This window comes from Pteropus vampyrus, unplaced genomic scaffold (assembly GCF_000151845.1).
Source record: "Pteropus vampyrus isolate Shadow unplaced genomic scaffold, Pvam_2.0 Scaffold535, whole genome shotgun sequence".
In the NCBI taxonomy this organism is placed as follows: Eukaryota; Metazoa; Chordata; class Mammalia; order Chiroptera; family Pteropodidae; genus Pteropus; species Pteropus vampyrus.
The window spans coordinates 578,660-599,123 of record NW_011889316.1 but is presented as its reverse complement, the minus strand read 5'-3'; the positions used below and the strand labels follow the sequence as shown (position 1 = coordinate 599,123).

General features: G+C 41.8%; 1 protein-coding gene and 1 pseudogene across 6 annotated transcripts in view; both read right to left on the bottom strand.

Moving 5' to 3' along the window:
- Nucleotides 1-20,464, bottom strand: part of SUSD1 (sushi domain containing 1) — a 178,156-nt gene that overhangs the window by 75,992 nt on the left and 81,700 nt on the right. For 5 of the 6 annotated variants that reach the window (XM_023525164.1, XM_023525165.1, XM_023525163.1 and 2 more), the window contains 3 exons: nucleotides 17,089-17,185; nucleotides 13,683-13,941; nucleotides 9,050-9,089 (listed from right to left, as the gene is read on the bottom strand). In XM_023525164.1, coding sequence (XP_023380932.1) covers nucleotides 9,050-9,089; nucleotides 13,683-13,941; nucleotides 17,089-17,185 — 396 coding nt within the window. The remainder of the gene's footprint in view (nucleotides 1-9,049; nucleotides 9,090-13,682; nucleotides 13,942-17,088; nucleotides 17,186-20,464) is intronic. The other variant, XR_002777866.1, reaches the window with a different exon arrangement.
- On the bottom strand, nucleotides 2,193-2,311 carry LOC111733172 (annotated as a pseudogene).

The following is a 20,464-nucleotide window of genomic DNA, read 5'->3' as shown; positions in this document are numbered from 1 at the left end:
ATTTTTGCTCCAAAAATGATAGTTAGCTCCAGTAGTCAAATACAGCAAACAAATCCTTTGTTGGATAGCGTCATCTGTCATTTTCCCTATATGTCAACGAGGGTGGCACCTTCCTGCTCAGCTCAGTAGGTTGCCATTAGGATAAAAGAAGAAAAATTGACATAAAAGCTCTTTGAAAGACATATGTATCTTCTACTTAGGGTGCATCACATGCCAACTCCCGGAGACCCCTGGGTATAAACTGGAAAACGCCCACATTTGAGTTGCACATTTAGGCTAAGCGACTGAATCAGAGCATCATGTTCTAAACTGATGGTCTCATTTTAATCTGCAAACGCTTATTTAGCACTTACTATGTAGCAGTACACCGAACACTATTATTACTATTCTCCTTTCACAGATAAGGAACTGAGGCATGGAATGGTTAAACAACTTGCCCAAGGTCACCAGCTAGTTAATGACAGAGCCAGGATCCAAACCCAAACTCTCTGGCCCCAGAGCCTTTGCTTTGACCACAGCACCATGCTTTCCCAGGGCAGACTAAATCCAGCTCTGTCTGCAGCAGAGCAGACCACATTCCCTCACCCCAGAAAATTCAGAAGTCAGAGGTGCACATCCAGACCACTCCAACACAGGTTGACAATGACGGGGCCTCGGGCTATAGTAGCTCGAGTTCCTCTTTGGAAGAGCAAAGGTCTGTATGCAATGGTGCCACCAGATAGTGAAAAGATCTTGAGTGTTGACTATGTATAAAATTAAAAGTAAAAATACCACCAATCCATGGAATAAATGTAAAGAAGTGCAACTAAGTCCAAACTCTGACAAATAATTTGCTGTGGTTGTCACTGTTGGAATATCAAATTATTTCATTTTTCTGTACCCTCCTTTTACTGATGCCCCAAGTATATGCTTAGTCTGCCCCTGGGGAAACCCAGCATAGCCTTGGAAGAGGTGAAAACAGCAAAAGCAAAGATTTGTTACTGTAAGCGGGGAGCGGCTTGAGAAGACAAATAGTAGCCCCTGGACTTGAGACCCTCCAAACATAGATGACTTCTTTCTCTGGCAGTGACCGAGGCACATTCGAGAACAGTTCAAGCTACTTAACTTTTGTGTCGTCTAATCTGCACTGTCCGATATGGTAGCCGCTACCTGAAAGATGGCTATTTAAATCTAAATTAATTAAAATTAAATTCAGTTTCTCAGTCATACTATTTTAAGCACCCAATTTCAAGTATACATGTCAAATGCCCAGTAGCCACGTGTGGCTAGTGACTACGATACTGGATAGCACACCCTTAAAATCTTTCTGTCATTGTCACCGCTCAGATCCCTACGACCAGGTTAAGAGCAGTGTGGTCCTACTGGGGGACTCTCCGGGGTAGCTGGCACCAGCAAAAGCAGCCACGGAACACACCTGCAAATCCCTTTACCTAAGAAAGTGTTGTCAAGAGACTGTCTGGAAAAACTTGGCTTATATATTTGGCTACTTTTAGTATTCAGAAGAAAAATGTCTTGACATTTTAAGAAGCCATATAATAAAATGGAAGGAGGAGCTGTGGAAAATAGAAAAGAAAAAAAAAATAAGAGTGTGATTTGAATTACTACACATTAAAACAATACAGTGTCAGCATAAGGGTGAATACATTGGAACGAAACAGAAAGCCTAGAAACAAACCCAAGTATATCAAATAATTTCAAAGCTTGAATACTGGAGTCAGGTTGTCCACGTCTGTATTAGGTCACCACCACTCCCTAACTATGTAACTTTGGGCAAATTATTCAGCCTCGGTATCCTCACTGCAGGATGACATCATAACATGGGAATGATAATAATAGTATCCACTTTTGGGTTATTGTGAGAAATAAATCAGTTAAGACATGTTAGAAGTGTCTGGCACAGAGTAAGCAATGAGCAAATGTTAACTATTGCTAATTATTGTTTCAGTACTGTTTTACATCTTTGAGGAAATAATAACATTATTCACAACTAGTGTTGAGAAAATTGCTTAATAATTTAGAGTAATTTTGATCACTAGAACTTATACTCTATACCAAAATAAAATCCAGGTGGATTAAAATAAAGATTTAAATTGAAACCTAAAAGGATTAGAACAAAATGTAAGTGAATATTTATCTAACATTAAAGCAGGTAAGAATTTTCTTTTTTCTTTTCTTTTTTTAAAAATTTTTTATGCCTACAGCACCTGGTCCTCCTAGGTGGTCTCCCATCCAAGTACTAACCAGGCCTGACCCTGCTTAGCTTCTGAGATTAGACGAGATTGGGCGTGCTCAGGGTAGCATGGCCATAGACAGCAGATAAGAATTTTCTAAGCAGACTTATTAAAGCAAGAAACCTTGAAATAAGAGAACAAGAGATCTGACCATATAGAAAAGCACATAATTCCGAAACTACTAAGTGAGTTTAAAGAGCAAATGGGAAACTGGCCAAAATATTTAGAATAATGAAGAAGCAAGGGGTTAACATATAGTGAGTGTTACAAATTAATAAAGAAAAGACAAATACCTCAATAGGGAGAAGAACCAATTCTATAAAAAGGTAAATCACACACCAAGTATGAATACAGATGATTGATAAATCTTTGATCAACTGTTCTTTTACAAGTAATAAAAATACGAATTAAAACATCGAGATGCCATTTTTGTGTACTAAGTTCACTAGGTGTTTTTTGTTTGTTTGTTTTTTGTTTGTTTTAGAGGAAACACAGTATCGGAGAAGGTGGAAAGAAGCCAGTGTTTCCTGCACTGCTTGTTTCATCCGAGCCACCCAGCGTTCCTCCAAACTTTGGTCATCAATATCTTCTCTGTATTTTTTCCTCTACAGTTTCATCCTCTATCTATTTTAAATTATTGATTGATTAAAATGTGGGCCTGAAGATGACTGTCGACAATGACTCATGTCCTGCATACTCCTAGATTTGACATGGACTCATTAATAAGCACACTTTGCATAGTCATTCTACCACTTTCCAGGCTCACACACGGCCCTCGTTTCCCCACATTAACACATTATTAAGTGTGGGCCGAAGTCAAAATACATTATGCCTGCCCTGTTTCCCTGACTGATTAGTGACTGTGCAATAAGAAAAGAGAACTAAACTGCTTACAGCATCCATAGTGACTGCTGGGAACTGCTGCTTATTCTACCAGGTAGATACAGGGCCCCCTCTTGAAGATCTTGCCTGGTGCTTACTTCAAGTTATCATCATCTATGCTTGGCGAAGTCTCTCTCCCTTGTATGAAGTTCCATGTTCTTTGTTCATCCCCCATCTTCTCACTTTTCTCTTCTTCACCAAGATCACCTGCAGTGGTTTATCCATCTCATTTGCAAATTGTACGAACCCACTAGAATGTGCTTCATCCAGGTCGGAAGACTAACCGATGTAGAGCATTTAGCTTTTCCCTTGATTTCAAATATTCCCTTACAAGCCAACAGTACAAAAGTAAAGTAGGAGCCGGGGAGCCTAAACTTCTCTTGACCATCCATCCACCAGTAGGATACCGTTCACCCTAAAGAGTGGGCCTAACTCCTTCTTACTCTATATGTAAGTATTGGAAAATCACCTTTATTGATTATGTGTAACACAAAGTGGGGTTTGGCTCCAGGCATGATTCTTGCTGACAGAACGGTTCTTGGTTACATGTCTCTTTGTCTACATTCTCTCTGAAAATCTGAGTCAATCCAATTGAGAGTACTCATGGTGTGGCCACATGGGCTTTTTCAGGGACTTCCCTCATTAACTCCTTACTGAGAAAACTTCCAACTGGCTAATTTGAATTACACTTTTTAGAGCTTTGCCGTCCTCTGGTTATCCGCCCTTCCGTAGTCCCATGCCATGAAGTCACGCTTATTGTTTTTCTGAATCACTTGTAGAATACTCTTTTAGAAACCCAGGTGAGTGAATCATGTTATATCCCAGATTCTCAGTGACTCAATCTTGGAAAAAGTAAATTCATTAGGCTGGTTCCACCATGTTCTTTGGGGTGGCTCCCTGAAGATGTATAGTACTCAAGCAGAGTGACAGAGCATCCCTGGGCTTATCTCCATCCCTTCATGAACAGCAACATCGCAGATACTGAAGAAGAGCACGTTCGAAAGGCCCCATTCCTACTCTTAGACTTTGTGACAGCTTAAAGACTTCCTATGGCTGTGGACATTTTTGCATGAATTTACATGACCAGGGCCATTTCTGGAAAGCAACAATTCTGTTCTCTAAAAGCTACAAATAATTAGCACTGTGACTTCCACTTAGTGTGTAAAATTTCTCTCTGCTACTCTACTGTCTCTTCACTTGAATTCCCTGCAGAGGAGGAGGTGGCAAAGGAAATCAAAGTAGAAAGCTAATTTAGAGATAAATAAAGTCTGATGAATCAGTAACATTATTGGATTTATTTTCTAGTGCAGTTTAACAAATTACCATAAACTTAGCAGCTAGCACCCATTTATTAGCTCACAGTTCTATGGGTCAGAAGTTCAGGCACATTATGACCAGTGCTCTGCTCAGGGTCTTACAAAGCTGAAATCGAGGTGGGCTACATTTCCCTGTGGAGGCTCTGGGAAAGAATTTGCTTCCTAGCTCATTCATGTCATGAGCTAAATTCAGTTCCTTGCAGTTATAGGACTGAGGCCCCCACATTTTACTGGCTGCCAGCCAGGGGCTGCTTAGCTCCTACAGGCCACCCACATTTCTGTCGTGTGGTACTCCTTGCCTTCAAAACAAGCAGGAGAAACCCTTATGTTAAATCCATCTCTCCCTTTGAACCTCCAGTTTTCTCTGTCTCTGACGTCTAAACTCAGATTTAAAGGGCCCATGGGATTAGAACAGGTCCATGTAGTTAATCTCCCTATTTGGGATCTTACTTACATCTTCAAATCCGTTCATAGCTACGCCTAGAATAGCCATTGAATTAATAACTAAGAGAAGGTGGGTGTACACTGGGGGCCAGGAATTTGTGAGGCCATCTTAAAACTCGACCTATCAAATTATGAAGGTTGAAAATTAGTGTGTATATGCATAGCATACATATACACACTAGACTTATATCTTATATCATATATATATACACGCTAGACTTATATCTTAATATAAATCATCTCTGGCTCTTTTAATTTGATAAGTATCACATCTACTATGCTTTATTTCTCATCAAATTATGCTTCTGGTTCCCTGATAATCATTCAACCCAATTCCATAAATTCTGATTAAGCACCTAATATATGGCGGACGCTGCTCCAGCTCCTCAAATCCTCTCCCTTAAGGATATGAGCAAGTACACCAGTTGCTCTAAAATATGGCAGAATGGCTAAAGATAAGGGAGAGAGAGAGAGAGAGATCCTGTCCCACTGAGGAAATTTTAAAAGCTCCAGGGTGGAGACAGCACTTAACTGTAATCTTGAAGAACAGGAGGGATTATAATAAGCAGAGATTACTGGGAGGTTATAGGGCAGTCCAGGTGGAAGCAAGCATGTAATTGTATAAGCGAAGATGGTAAGGAGAGAAGGCAAGGGCCGTATCCAGCGAAGAGCTGGCACAGCACTTTGCATGGAGAAGAATGAGAGGTGCGATGAGAAGGCTGTGCTGGTGTCGGACTGAGGCCTTAGAAAGCAGACTGAAAAGTAATGGAGAACTATGGAAGAACTGTCAGGGGAAATACTAAAATCAGCACTGCAGTGCAGAAGTATGAGTCAGTCGGTGGCGTGCAGGCCGGCGTGGAGAGAGAAACCCTGAACACTTGTAATGGGAGATGAGCTAGGAGGCTTTGCCAGTCGACCATGCTACAGATAAAAAGACCTATGCTCAGGAAGTAAACATGCAAATGGAAATGAGAGAGGCGTGCCTGAGGTGCAAAATGTGGGCTGAAAGAGAAAGAGGAGTGGTCACGAATGACTCAGAGGTTTCTGCCTATGACTGAGGAATGTTCCCTGATTACAGTTTGTCATCTCGCATATATCAAGTGACCTCACTTTGTGACTCAAGAAATCACAGACTCATCGTACTTTGTGGCTGGAAGTCATCGCAGAGATCTCAAGAAAGAGGCTGTTGAGAATCAGCCAAGTTAAATATAATTTCAAAGACATTAGGCCGATTAGTAGCAGGACTCGGGCAAGGAAGCTCAGGCCTCTGCATTTCCCATCCAACCAACTGCTGGTTCCCTTGTAACTATCACAAAGCTCTTTCAGCATCATTTATGACTGGGCAAAGGCAAGAATAAGCTGTTGCTTGGCATAAGCGAACCGGAACAATCTCTCCTTTTTACAAAAGGAGACTGCCAGAGGTTAGTGCACAACACAGACAAATTTACATTTATCTATGTAAGTTATGTACATAGATAAACATGCACTAGAATTACCTTCGGACTCTCAACATAACCGTGAGTTTTCTACTATTCCCAGAGCTCTCCAGTAGTTTGAATTCAAAGGTTCAAGCTCTCTTTCAATGTTGGTTCTTGATTTGAGAGGGGGAAAAAGGCACTGCCGAAAGTCACTTAGATATTTCCAAAGCAAAATCCTTCCTGTTTAACTTAATCACAGTAGAATGCAGCCGGGCCTTTGGCCATTTCTTCTATCCAGTCTGAGTGTTTGCCAACCATCCCAAACAGTTACTGAAAGCAGTAGATTCCAGAGGCTATTACTTCTGGGCCTATCTGGTATACTTGCACATCTCCGTTCTTCTGATACAAGCACCCTTTTCCTTGTGAGAATTCCATTCCCACCCGTAGAGCTGTAGGGAATGAATTGGCAGGAAAATCTCCGAATGTTGGAATGTGTAGTTGTTTCTTGTGGACTTCATCAAACTCCCATAAAGGGAGCTTAGCCTGCCTGCTCGCAGAAATGTCATAGCACACATCTTTGTTAAGTGAAACAAATCAAAGAAAGACAAAAACTATATGATCTCACTTACATGTGAAATCTAAAAAAACTGAACTAATCAAAATAGAGAATAGAATGGTAGTTGACAGGGGCTGGTGGGGGGAGGGGGGCGGTGCAGGGGAAATGGGAAGATATGGATCTAAGTTCTGGGGATCTAAGGCACAACATGGTGACTATAGTTAACATTACTGTATTATAAACTGAGAAGTTGCTGGGAGATCTCAAATGTTCTCACATGAAAAAAATACATATATATAACAATTATGTGAGATGATGGAGGTATTAACTAACCTTACTGTAGTAATCATTTCTCAATATATAGGTATATCAAATAATTATGTCGTACACCTTAAACTTATACAATGTTATGCCAATCATATCTCAATAAAGCAATAATGCTGGAGATTGTAGGGGAGCTCACTGCCTGGCAATCCGCAATCCAAAATGGCTGACGATAAGGTATTACGTCTTGCCCAAGTCCTCTATGCTTGTTGAAGTTGGTGTGAGTGGAAATAAAAAGATGGGAAATAAGATTAGGGCACGAGCAGACTAATGAAGGAAGCCCAATTCCCCAGGTCCCTCCCAAACATTTCCTGTTAAGTACCCTCTACTGACAGGGTAACAAACACCCCATTGTAAAATGCCATCCACTGGAATCCTCCTGGAAGCAGGGTTATATCAGCTCTTCCTCACCACCCCAGTCTATTGTTTTATGCTGCTCCAGAGTAAGCAACAGGATGTAAAGGGTTAAACTGATACTGTGGGCTAAGGGCAGAATTCCTCAAGCTGTTGCTAGGACTCACAAACCACAAAGAAAACGTCCAGATTCAAAGGTCATAAACTTGACAAGATTTCTGGCATTGGCTACAAACTAATGGAATTCCTGGGAATCAAATCCACTGGCTAGCTGCCTGTTGGTTTAAAGAAATGTACTGCCAGGGAAATCCCAGCTGGTGATCAAGGACCTGTCATTGCTCAGTCTCTAAGGCAATTCCCCTGGAAAACTGCATGTGGGAAGCAGAAGGTTTAAACTGTACAGTACTCAACAGAGCCCCTGCCCGCCGCATCTCTTAGGTACGGCTTCAAGGAAATGGACAAGGGTACTTTCCTGTGAGGTGACCCAAGAAAAGACTGAGGCAGCCCAACTGACGGATCAAGTGACACATTCTGCTGCCAGGACCGGGGATGCTTGCTTTTACTGTCCAGTAGGATGTGGTCATTGTTATGCCCCCCGACCGCTGCGCAGTAGTTTATCTTTTCCTCTTTTCTAAACAAAAGTACTTTTGTTTTTCTTTTCACATTATACATTGTGGTTTGAGAATGGCTTTTAGTCATGAATTGCTAAACAGACCATGAGAAAAAAACATCTGGATTTGATCAAGAAGAACAAACCATGCCCAGGAATCTTGGTCTTGGAGCCGAAGGCAGTAACAGGCCTACCTTTGAGTTACCTTCCATGAAGGTTCCATTTTTGGTTGTATGGAGGACAATTTCACTTTCTTAATAGAGGGTGTCTTTCCTAATAGTGTATGTGTACGTGTGTGCACATACGGAGCAGTCAAATGGTTGAAAATGGTAGACTTTTGTATATCTTTCTGTTGGTCTGCCAACATGTTTTTCTGTGCCTTTGTCCCTGATGGGGATCATGCCCCCTCTCGATGCAACCCAGGTGGGGGTTGTCTGCCCCCAACCAACCGTATGAGTAAGCCCAAAACCCAAGGTAAGCTGATCATAACACACCGTCTCCTATTAACAGTGATTCATCCAATGAACAGTCACATAGCCTAGGAGAAAAGACTCTTTCCCTGAGTTGAAAAACTTTCTGTTCCCACTGAAGTTGCTAAGCTGGGGCAGCTGGTGTCCAGCCCTCCCTACCGCATGGCTGACAGTCGAAGAAAATGAGGCCAACTCACATTTAGAAATGGAGCGGAGATAGGACACAGATAAAAAGAGAGTCCCACTCACGGAATGCTGCTCTTGTTCGGATGCCATAAGCTCCCTTCCCCCATCCTTTTCAGCTGTGGTTATTTGCTTAAGCTACTATGAGATGGGCTTCTGTCACTCATGACAATTTCAGAAGAAATCTCATTAACATACACTTGATGCTGCGGATTGGACATAGAGATAAGGACAGCATTCTTAGGCAGAAAATGGTCTTACCTTTCACCTGCGCCCAAACTGCACAGGAGCATCTTCTCACCTGCGAAGGAAAAGACAGCAATACATTTAACTAGATGGCACATGGTGTCAGTTTAAATAGCATGTTTTAGCCCTCCAAGTTTCAGGGTTTTATCTCTTAATTTGGACTACAAGATCTTTGAAGTCTCATTTAGCTTTAATATATTACAGCTTAGCCATATGATCGCCAAGTGTTCAAGGGACTGACATGGGTAGCAGGGACATGAGTGACCCCAGGGATCACTTCTACAGCTTTCCACAGGTCTTAGAAGCCACACACTGTGGGTAAACAATAGGAATGGCAATAAGTTTCATTCCCTTGTCACCTCTGAGCAACTGGCATTGATTGCCTAGAGAACGATGCTGAAAAAGTTCTGAGGTCACATCCAGGTTCAGGAAAAAGTTGTGATTCATGTGACAGGCAAGGCTATGTGAAGTCCTGGTGTATAATAATGCTTCACCTAGCTAGATGATACTTACCCAGCAACCTCAGTTACTCAAAATGTACCCAAGAACAAGGGAGAAAGCAAAACGAACAAGTATGAAAGCTCATCCATGGTAGAAGAGACTCGGAAACTCATTGGAATGAAATACCTTCTCCTGTTCTCCCCCACTGTTATTTATGCATATTTGTCTGTTAGGAATGCTGAGATTACTGTCTACGATAAAATTCAGCAAAATATTCCCTAGAAGAAACTGAATGGCAGGAGTTTGAGAAAGATTCCTCCAACTTCAGTGGAGATTCTTTCAAGTGACAACCTTGGGCCTTCTGGTTTTTATTTTATTAAAAACTGAAAATAATATATTTCCACTGAAAAATTCTGGGAAAAAGCTTAAAATGGGCATAAGGTTTTGAAGGTGACTAAATTTTGCCTGATGCTAAGGGCATCAAGTCTATCTAAGGAAAGATAATATGCAAGAGTAACCAGTGAAGGACATGTTTCAAGGCATTGGAGAAGAAAAAAAAGACCTCAAATAGCAAGACAGTTAGTAGAGAACTGAGTGTATTAAAGGAGAGAAATTAGCAGAGCCAGGTGAAGAAGGGAGCTCATTAAAATGAAGTGCTTTGATGAGATACGTATTTTATAAAATTCATTTTGGCAATAATATGGAGGAAGGAAACAGGCAGAATAAGAGATAGGAAAAGGAGTTCAAAAATTGATATTCAGACAAGAGATGTCAAAGGCTTAACAGTGCTAATGAAGGAGAGGGAAGGATGATTTTAAATGACATTAAGGTGAGAGAATTGATACAATTTGATGGTAGACTAGACAAGCAGATAAGATAAAGAGAGAAGATAAAAATTACCCCTAGATTTCTCTCTGAGCAATTGGGAGAATGGTGATGCTATTTATTGGGACAGATACACAGAGGAAAAACAAAATGGGGGAATTGGAAAACTCACACTCCCTGATTTCAAATTTTACTCACAAAACTATTGATCAAAACAGTGTGATACTGGAATAAAGGCAGACATAAAGACCTATGGAACAGAATAGAGAGCCCAGAAATAAACATTTCCATATATGGTCAAATGATTTTTGACAGAGGTGCTGAGGCCATTCAATGGGGAAAGAAAATCTTTTCAACAAATGGTACTGAGAAAACTAAATATCCATGCAAAAAAAAAAAAAAAAATGAAGTGGAACCCCTACCTAACAACAAATACAAAAATTAAATGGATCAAAACTAAATATAAGACCTAAAACTCTCAGGAGAAAATACAGAGAAAAAGCTTCATAAAATTGAATTTGGCAATGATTTCTTGGATATGACACCAAAGGAACAGGCAACAAAAGAAAAAAAAAAGACAAATTGGACTTCAGTAAAATTAAGAATTTCTGTGCACCAAAGGACACTATCAACAGAGTCAAAAGCCAACCTATAGAATGGAAAATACTTGTGAATCGTCTGTCTCATAAGGGATTAATAGCTAAAGAACTCCTAAAACTCAAAGAAATAAATAACTCAGTTTAAAAATGGGCAAAGGACTTGAATAAACATTTCTTCAAAGAGGATACACAAATTGTCAAAAGCATATGAAAAGATGCTCAACATCACTAATCATTAGGGAAACATAAACCAAACCACAATGAGATACCACTTCACATCTACTAGGACAGCCATCATCAAAACAGAAAAAAGCAAGTGCTGGAAAGAATGTGGAGAAAATGAAAGCCTTGCGCACTATTGGTGAGAATGTAAAATGGTACATAAAGAGCTGCTATAGAAAATAGTATGGTAGCTCCTTAAAAAATTAGAAATAGAATTACCATATGATCCAATAATTCCATTTCTGGGTACATACTCCAAAAAGTTGAAAGCAGGAACTTAAAGGCAGATCTGTACACCCATATTCGGAGCAGCATTATTCGCAATAGCGAAAAAGTGGAAGCAACCCGACTGTCCACTCACGGATGAATGGAAAAACAAAATGCAGTACATACGTACAACAGAATATCATTCAGCCTTCAAAAGGAAGGAAGTTCTGACGCATGTTACGGATAATCCTTGAGGATGTTATGCTAAGTGAAATACGAAATACAACAATCGAAAAAAGACAAATACTGTATGGTTCCACTTATATGAGGTACCTAGAGTAGTCAAATTCATAGAGACATAAAATAGAAGGGTAATTGCCAGGCGCTATGGGGAGGGAGGATTGGGGAGTTGCTTGTTCAATGGCTAAAGAATTTTGGTTTTGCAAGACGAAGAGAGTTCTGGAGATTTGCTGCATGACGATGTAAACGTATTTGATACTATTAAATTGTGCAGTTAAAAAATTGTTATGATAAATTTTGTTATGTGTATTTTACTGCAATTAAAAATAAATTACTACTGTAATATTCTGGAATTAGACGGCGGTAATGGTTGCACAACGTTGTGAACACACTACAAACCACAGAACTGCCCACTTTAAATGACTGTAACGCTAATATATTTGAAACCCACGGGGGAAGTAATTGCAATTCAAATATGCAAGTCCAAATATAATTATTTTTTCAAAGCTGCTTCGTCCCCTTTAGCACCTCAGAGAATGAGCGCATGTTCTGCTCAGTTGTAGGAAAAATGGGTAACGATGACATCACGGGAAAGTTTCTTATAAACTAGAATTCTTACCCTGATCTCCCACTTCATTCCCTCTGTTATGGACTGAATGTTTATGTCCCCACAAAATTCATATGTTGAAGCTCTGACTGCAAACGTGATGGTATTTGAAGGTTGGGTCTTTGGGAAGTAATTAGGTTTAGATGAGGTCATGAGGGTGGGGCCTCTGTGATGGGATTGGCGTCCGCACGAGATGAGGAAGACTGACCAGAGCTCGCTCTCTCTCCACCATGTGAAGATGCAGCAAGGAGGCTGCTGTCTGCACGCCAGGAGGAGGGCCCCTAAATTCTCCTGCACTTTAATCTCGGACTTCCCTGTCTCCAGAACTGTGAGAAATAAATATTTCTTGTTTCAACCACCCAATCTATGGTATTTTGTAACAGCAGCCCAATCTGACGAATACTCTCTTCCAGACCAAAGTCTCAATCTGGGACAGCAGCTCCCTGACCAATCTCTAAATTGTGCTCATTTTGTATGGCCGGTGCTGTGTCTACGGCTAGAAACGCCAAACCAGGATCTCCAGGTAATTTTCCCGCAAGAAGGCCTTGTCTAAGCCATAAATATCTTTTGAACAAGTTCAAGGCAATACATTCTGGGTTTTAATCTTCCAATTATTAATTCCTACATTATTGTCACAAAACACTACCAGACCTCTTTGCTACTGGAAATATTCTTAAAAGTACCCATTGGTTTTATATCAAGCATGATAACAGCACTTTAGACTCATGTCTTATACAGAATTTAATAGTGTTTCGGTTTTAAGTATGTGTCCAACCTTTCACTCAGAATGGCTCAAAGTCGTCAGTCGAGAGATGTTTCTATGAATATTAATATAATTTTTCCGGTTTCAATCACCAACCCATATGAATTTACACACCCAACTCATGGATGGTTGCCTAGGGCAACCATCGCAATGGTTCTTCCAGAAGATCTTCCATCCCGGACTGACTGATCCAGCTCTTGCTATTCTCCTTGTCCAGCTCATTATATTTACATTTTATGTGATGAATATTCAGTTCTAAGTCCCATGAAAGAACATAGCCTTTCTAAGGACAGGGGAGAGGAACGTAGAGCCTATGCAATAGCTAAGGAAGTGATGGAAGCAGAAAATAGGGCAGTGCTGAGCTTAATCTGCCTTTCCCTCATGCTTCCAGGAGAATGAGGGGAGGCAGCAGCCCGGCAGGGGTACATGGAAGTGACAGAGATGCTCCTCTCCGACTCAGGCTTCAGCAGTGCAGTAGAATGAGGACATTTGTGAAGGCTTAAGAGGGGGAACCAAAACCAGGTCAGTCCTAATGCAGCTCTAACCAGGTCCCCCAGGAAGTCCAGACTATCAACCTCCCCATAAAGGTTTTGCCTGCTTGTCTTTTCTAAAGGCAAAGTATTCAACACATTCTTATAATTATTACATGCAGTGTCTATCTCAAATATTTGGAAACAAATATTCAAACATTCAAATTTCATGTGAAGAAGAAAATAGTTCATAAGAGCTTTTATAGAAATATACCTTATTCCATTCACTTGTGATTCGTAATATAATGCAATAATCGTTCCCTATTTTCAAGGGTGCATTATAGTATTTCCCGTAATATAGCCTGTCTCCAACAGTTATCTCCATGCCATCATCAGGAACATCTTTGGCCAGTAGTTCTGCAGCCACATATCCATCAGTGTCAGAAGTGTTGCTAAAGAATGAGGTAATCCCTTCAGAATCACAAGAAAATGTGCTTTGGAGGGCCAGGGGAACCACTAACACCTGGTACGAACTGGAAGGAAAGAGAAAATTTCTATCAGACTCTTGCTTAAGGGATTCGTTCATTCATTTACACATATTTATTGAGCATTTGCTATGAGATAAACACCTTCCTAGGCACTGGAGATACAACACTGGACCAAAAAAAAGTCCTCACCCATGTGAGATTTAGTCTGACAGCTCCAATAGTAAAGTGACTCCAGTTTTAACCTACAGTGTTAAAGCCAGATGACACTGGCGGAGGGGTCTCTTCATGTTCTGGCTGCCAGTGGATGCCGAGAAGATCCTCTTTATCTAGGAGAAATTGTTGCATTCATCACTTCCCTGGGCATACATGTCATTAAGTCAATCTAATCAGTGATTTTCATGTGGGCAAATAAAGCCCAGCTGTGGAAAGGGTTTAGCAGTCGCGTGGAGGCTGCCTGCCTGCAAGAGTTAATAGACTAAGTCTGCAAAAAGGCTCCAGGAAATCACATGGTAACCTCACATGGAACTCATGTGATCCCTGCAGTTCATGAACTGATACCAAAGTGCATGTCAAATCACTGAGAAGCAAGGAGTCCAAAGTCACCATGAGTTAACCTAGTCTGACAATATCCTGAAATAGCCAGAAAGGCAAAATGTCACATGTATGCTGTGAAACTGTTTCCTAACTGTGGACATAGAAACACATCAGCAATCAGCTGTCATTTTGTCATGGGTCTTGTTATTATTTACCCCAGATAGAAAACCTGTCAATGAAAGGAAGTCTAAGAATAAAATTTCACTGAGAATGAACCATGTCTTCCTTTTAATTACCATCTACTCAGTGCATATCTCCTGCCTCTGGTGTAATCAGTGTTTGAACATCTGCTTTCTCTTTCAGGCTCGATAGCAGGGATTTGAATGATTAACTCTTGTATCTTTGTAAGTCCTTACACAGGCCTTTGGCTGTGATTGACCCGCACTAATGTTACTTGAATTAAAATTTCAGTAAAGAAGACAAACATTCATCAGCACCAAATATGATTAGGGTGATTTCCAAAACTCATTAGGCCACGTAATTCTATTTTACCAGTAAATATACACTTTCTGTTCCACAAACCTAATGCCCCATCTCCTGCTTTCCATAAGTCACTAGGTTACAAAAAGGGAGCCCTCCCCCCACCGCCAAGTACGTGTAGGATTTGGAAAGTCTCCATCCCAAACATCATAGGTGTCCTCAGTGCCCTGATTTCCACAAAGTCTGTGTTCACTGTCAGCAAAGGGCTTTCTGCAAAAGGGAGAAAGTAAAGCCTGCAGGGCAATGAGCTATCGATGCCTCCACTAGTAAACATTTACTAAGCACCTATTGCCTACAAGGAAACACTGGCAGCAACAAACTTCCCTGGGAACTTTAACATATCTCCATGAATCATGGCCACAGGTAAGTAAATGTTGCAGCAGCTTCATCCTGTCCATAAGGACATCTCCAAATCCTTCTCGTCTTTCCATGTGGGTGGTGGTGTTCGAGTCCAAGTTCAAGGTTCACCTGAACTATTTAGTTCTGTACATTGCCCACTAGAGGCACCATTCACGTGACAGAAAGTAGTCTCTCGGGTTAGCATGATCGTAATCACCTAAATTGCTTGATAATTATACCTGTTTTCAGCCCCCCTACTGAATTGAAATCTCCAGCAGTTGAATCTGAGAGTTTGTCTTGCTGATAAAGCAGCCCAGGTGATTCCTGTAATCTGGCAAGGGTGGGAGACACCACCGTTGAGAGAGTCCACCCGAGATCACCAAGCTAAGGAAGAAAGCCTTGGTCCGAGAGCCCCTGCTCCACCATGTGCCCCAAATCACTGCCCCCTAACAATGCACAAAGCAGGTTCATACCTGTCACACTGGCAAAGCTGCTACACCCAGCTCAAACTAGGTACAGCAGTCAGGCGGAGGAAATCACCCCACTTGCCTGTTGGCAATTAATCCAGATGACGTCAGAGAAGCAGTTGTAGCTGTTTGGAACATCACTCCTCCCTCCCCTCGTCCTTACCACCACCCTCCCTGAATGACTCACAGATCTCCACTTCCTGTTTTGGAGGCACTGGCCTGCGCAAGCCACAAGGATAGGCTGTCATTTGGCTCTTCTTTTTGCCTTACGTAATTATTTGATCCAAATGTTGCATTTGCTCTTGCAAATTCTCTGAGGCAGTGATATCACAGTGATTCTTTATAGCAACAGAATTACAGTGCCTCCCAGTCACTTGTCAGTAATCAAGAAACATAACAATTTAGGCAATATCCATTCCTGGAAAGACCTTTAAGTTCAGTTTACTACACTTAAACTAATGGAAAGACAAAAAAAAAAAGCCTAAGTTTCATTATAAATGCACACACAGATAATATTTCCCGATGTTCTTTTTTTAATAATATCTAACATTTATTTTTACCTTGATTGTATTGGAGGGTCATTAGACTGACAAGTCAAGAGAGGCATAAGGCCATGCCATGTAGGTTACATCAATGGTGGCAAGGTTCTGTTAGCAAGATGAGCAAGTTGCTTATCTCTCCAGGAGAATCTCTACCTTCCTCTGAAAAGGGGAACAATTCTGCTTTCTTAATCCTACCGTGACCATTATAACTAAAATGCTTCATTGAACATAATGCAGTCCTCCAACTGAGATAAGTTAATTCCATCCTACTACTATCTGGAATCCCAGAAGCATTTGTTAACTATGCAGCGTCCTGCTCATAATGCAATACATGAATGAATTAAAAGAATTATCCAATGACCCTTTCAGAAGTCACTACACACACGCAAAGGTCATCCTTAAGTCAAGGAAAATATATTGTTTTTGGTAAATGAAACAATGCCACTGATCCATCATCACTAACATATACATGGAGATGTGAGTGCAAAGGATAGGGCCTGACATGTCACGGACACCCAATCGATGCTCGTCCAGTGACCAAAGGAATTTCTTAAGCTAAGCTGCCCAAATGCTTGTCTCTGGACCTTTAGAAGTCTCTCTACTTGTTTGGGAGAGTGCTGGTTGGGATTAAAGGCCCAGTCTGTGTGGCCAAGGAAACAAAAAAGAGGGGCCCTGTCTGCATGGCCCCAGCCATTCAAGTGCAGCCACCCCCAGTTTCCAAGACACTGTGAGGATCACTGAGCAACCATGGGAAAGGGGCCGCTACTGACCTGATAGGTCCATTTTCCTCCTTGGCCGTCCTCAGCTTCAGGCGTGGTAAAGGCCCTCCATGCACTGTGAAAAAGTCTACTTCTGGAAGGGGAGGCTCTGAAAACACATGGAAAAGTAAACAAAGGGTATTATTAGAACAAGTAGAAGCATGAAAAAGTGGCATTCATGGGGCCATCAAAAGGAAAGTTTTAATGTAAGAAGCGATGCGCGTATTCTGACACATGCTACAACATGGATGAATCTTGAAAACACGTGAAATGAAATACACCGCACATAAAGGATGTACATTGTACGATTCCACTTATGCGAAATATCTAGAACAGGCAAATTCATAGAGACAGAAGCACGTTAGAGGTTGCCAAGGACTGAGGGGGTGGGGAGGGAATGGGAAGTTATTGCTTAATGGTCAACAGAGGTTCAGTTCGGGGTGATGAAAATATTTTAGAAATAGATAGTGGTGATGGTTTTCAACATTGTGAATGTCCCTCATGCAAATAAGTTTATGTACTTAAACATGGTTAAAGTGGTATATTTTATGTTATATATATTTTACTGTAAATTTTTTTTTTAAAAAGTGATGCCCTCGCACTGACAGAGGGTGGGTGCTGTGGGCACCCTACTTGGTAGCTAGGTCCCTATTTGGTGGAAACGACCAGCACATTAGACCTCTAGATCCTTTACAATCACACATCTCTCTGTCCTTATCTTGTTCTCCCCAGCAACTAGATTTCTCACTGGGAGTGGAATACACTAATTGTCTGACACTGGTGTTCTGCCATCTAACCAGAAGTTACATTCGTGCCCCAGCTGCCATTCTGCCGCGGCGGGGAACACAGCCTGGGTGTATTGAGCACAAACCAAATGCACTAGATGTGCCCTGTATGTCTTATCTTGTTTAATCTTCTCAACAGTGCTATCAAGTAGATGAGATTTATAGGAGGGAAGGATGGAGGAAGCGAGGAAGAGCATAAAATATGAATGCCCCCAACCCTGGCCCTGAACTCTGTCACCATGAAATCAAGGGCTAGACGGCCAAAACAGACAGTCAAGACTTTATCACCCAATTAGAAAATAGCTTTGGGGTAGAAATTCTCAATCCAAATTATAATAAATAAGAACTTAGATCTTCTTAGATAGTTTGTAAAGCTCTATTAAATATGTTGTTTATACATGGCCATTCAGCACGCATTTATCAGCCACCTCTATGCTCCAGGCACCGTGTGAGGCTGGGAGAAACGGCCACAGACGTCATGGTTTTTGCTTTCCAGGAACTTGAAGTCTATACGTGGAGACAGTTTTGTAAACTTGTGGTGCTGAGAACTATGATAACATTATAGGAAGTTGTGGGAGTGCAGAGGGAGAACACCTGGCCGGGGGCAGGATTGTGAGCCTATCGAATAACAGAAACAAGTAATATGCAGAAGCCGGAGGTGAGAGAGGGAGTGGCCACAGACAGAACCACAGGTAGTTCAGTATGGCTGAGAGGCTGAGTCCCAGCTGGGTAGAGGTAGGGTAGAGGTCAGATCTGAGGTCCTGGAAATAAGGAAAAGTCATTTAAATATTCTTCAGATGTATATTTTAGAAATACAGCTCATTGGAGGATGAACTAGAAAATAGTATGAGTACAGGTCATCCAAAATCTAGGTAAGAAATACCTGAGGTCTGAAGCAGGTGACGGGAACTGAGTATGGAGATGGAAGAGACACTCCTGGGGGAGAAGGAACAAAATGTGATGGAAGATAAGGAAGGGGAAGGAACCTGGGTTGGGTTTTGATGGCTGGGTCAGTGGTGATGTCCTTCATCAAGGTGTGTGTGTTGGGTGCATATGGGGGGGCGGGGGTTCAGAAGTGCTCACTTCCAGACCTGTGAAGGTCGAAGTGCTTGTGGAATTGTCCAGCAGGAAGGAGGCAAGAGGACTACAATGTTAAATCAGGCTACATTCAGAGACTGCAATGTGCTGATGAGCAGCCAGACCACGAGGAAACCTGCAGAACAAAGGAAGATTTCTGCTGGGATTGCTAACAACCCATTTCCCCATCCCGTGAAGGGAAAACAGGAAAACCATTGTTAAAATAGAATCATTCATTCCCTATGGCTAAAAACATGGGGAACCCATGGATCACAGGCCGGGAATTGCCAGCAGGCCTTTCACGCTACCTATTCACATCCTTTCTCACTGTACATCCATATCATCGTAGGAAATGGGTAAACGAAGTCTTTAAACTGTAACTCACAGGAACTAAAGAATGATATACAAACTGAATTCCCCAAACACTCAGGGTCCCTCTCAGTGTCTTTTACTCAGGCCCTCTGACTGTCACTGTCTCTGTTTCTATCTGTCCCTCTCAGTCTCTTAGGCTCTCTCACTCTCTGCCTCTGAGAGGAGGCCACGCTCTATGGAGCATTATCCCTCCTCTAATAAACCTGCCTTTTGACTCTAACACTGGCATGTGTTTGAATTCTTTTATGCATTCAGCCAAGAACTAACACTCTCTCTCTCTCTCTCTCTCTCTCCCTCTCTCTCTCTCTCTCTCTCTCTGTCTCTCTCTCTCTCCCTCTCTCTCTCTCTTTCTCTCTCTCTCTCTCCACCCCTCCATACCCTTGTGCAGAGCTTGAGACCCCGTCACCCCCACCACACACTCAGGAGAATTTGCCCTGTCCTGCATCACAGAGGTTGGAAGCAAACTGTGGTGGTGATAATGGAGTCGGTCATCAGTAGGAGAGTCCACGGTTACCCAGGGGACAGTATAAATGCGTCTGAGAAAAGATGAGGGCCCAGAGCAGACTGCCGGGAAATCTAGGCATCTAAGACCAAGTGGAAGGATGAGAGTCTCTTAAGCTTTTGTTAAACAGTGGTAAATCTAGAATGTCTTCCAATGTTACCTAGTTATGGTTACACAGAGTATATATTAAACCTGTGGGATTGCCAGGGACCCTAGAAGGTCACCTGGAGCAGCCCTTGCTGACAGGCAAGGCCTCACACGAAGGTGTTCAGGGTCTACGCTGTTTCCAAGGTGTCCAGAAAGAGATTCCCTAGCTGACAGGCCGAGGAAGACGGCCTGCAGCAGAGATGGGGAAAGGGTAGTGTAGTTTGAAAAGCCCCTACTATGTGCCCCAGGGGGATGTGTCCCTTCCGGTTTGACAATTTCTGCCTTCTGCCCTGCCTGCTACCATCGAAATGCCCTTTCATTTGTGGTGTTTTGTTGTCACAGTAGGCAGTTTTGGTCATACATTTCCTGTTTTCAGCCCAGAGGGAGAACTAACTGTTCACCCTTTTCTATGTGAGAACCCTTCTCAGGGTCTTTTAAATTATTCCTCTGTTTGCTCCTCTCTGAGATTAATAATTCCCCTAATCTGGTTCCTCTAATCTCTTGG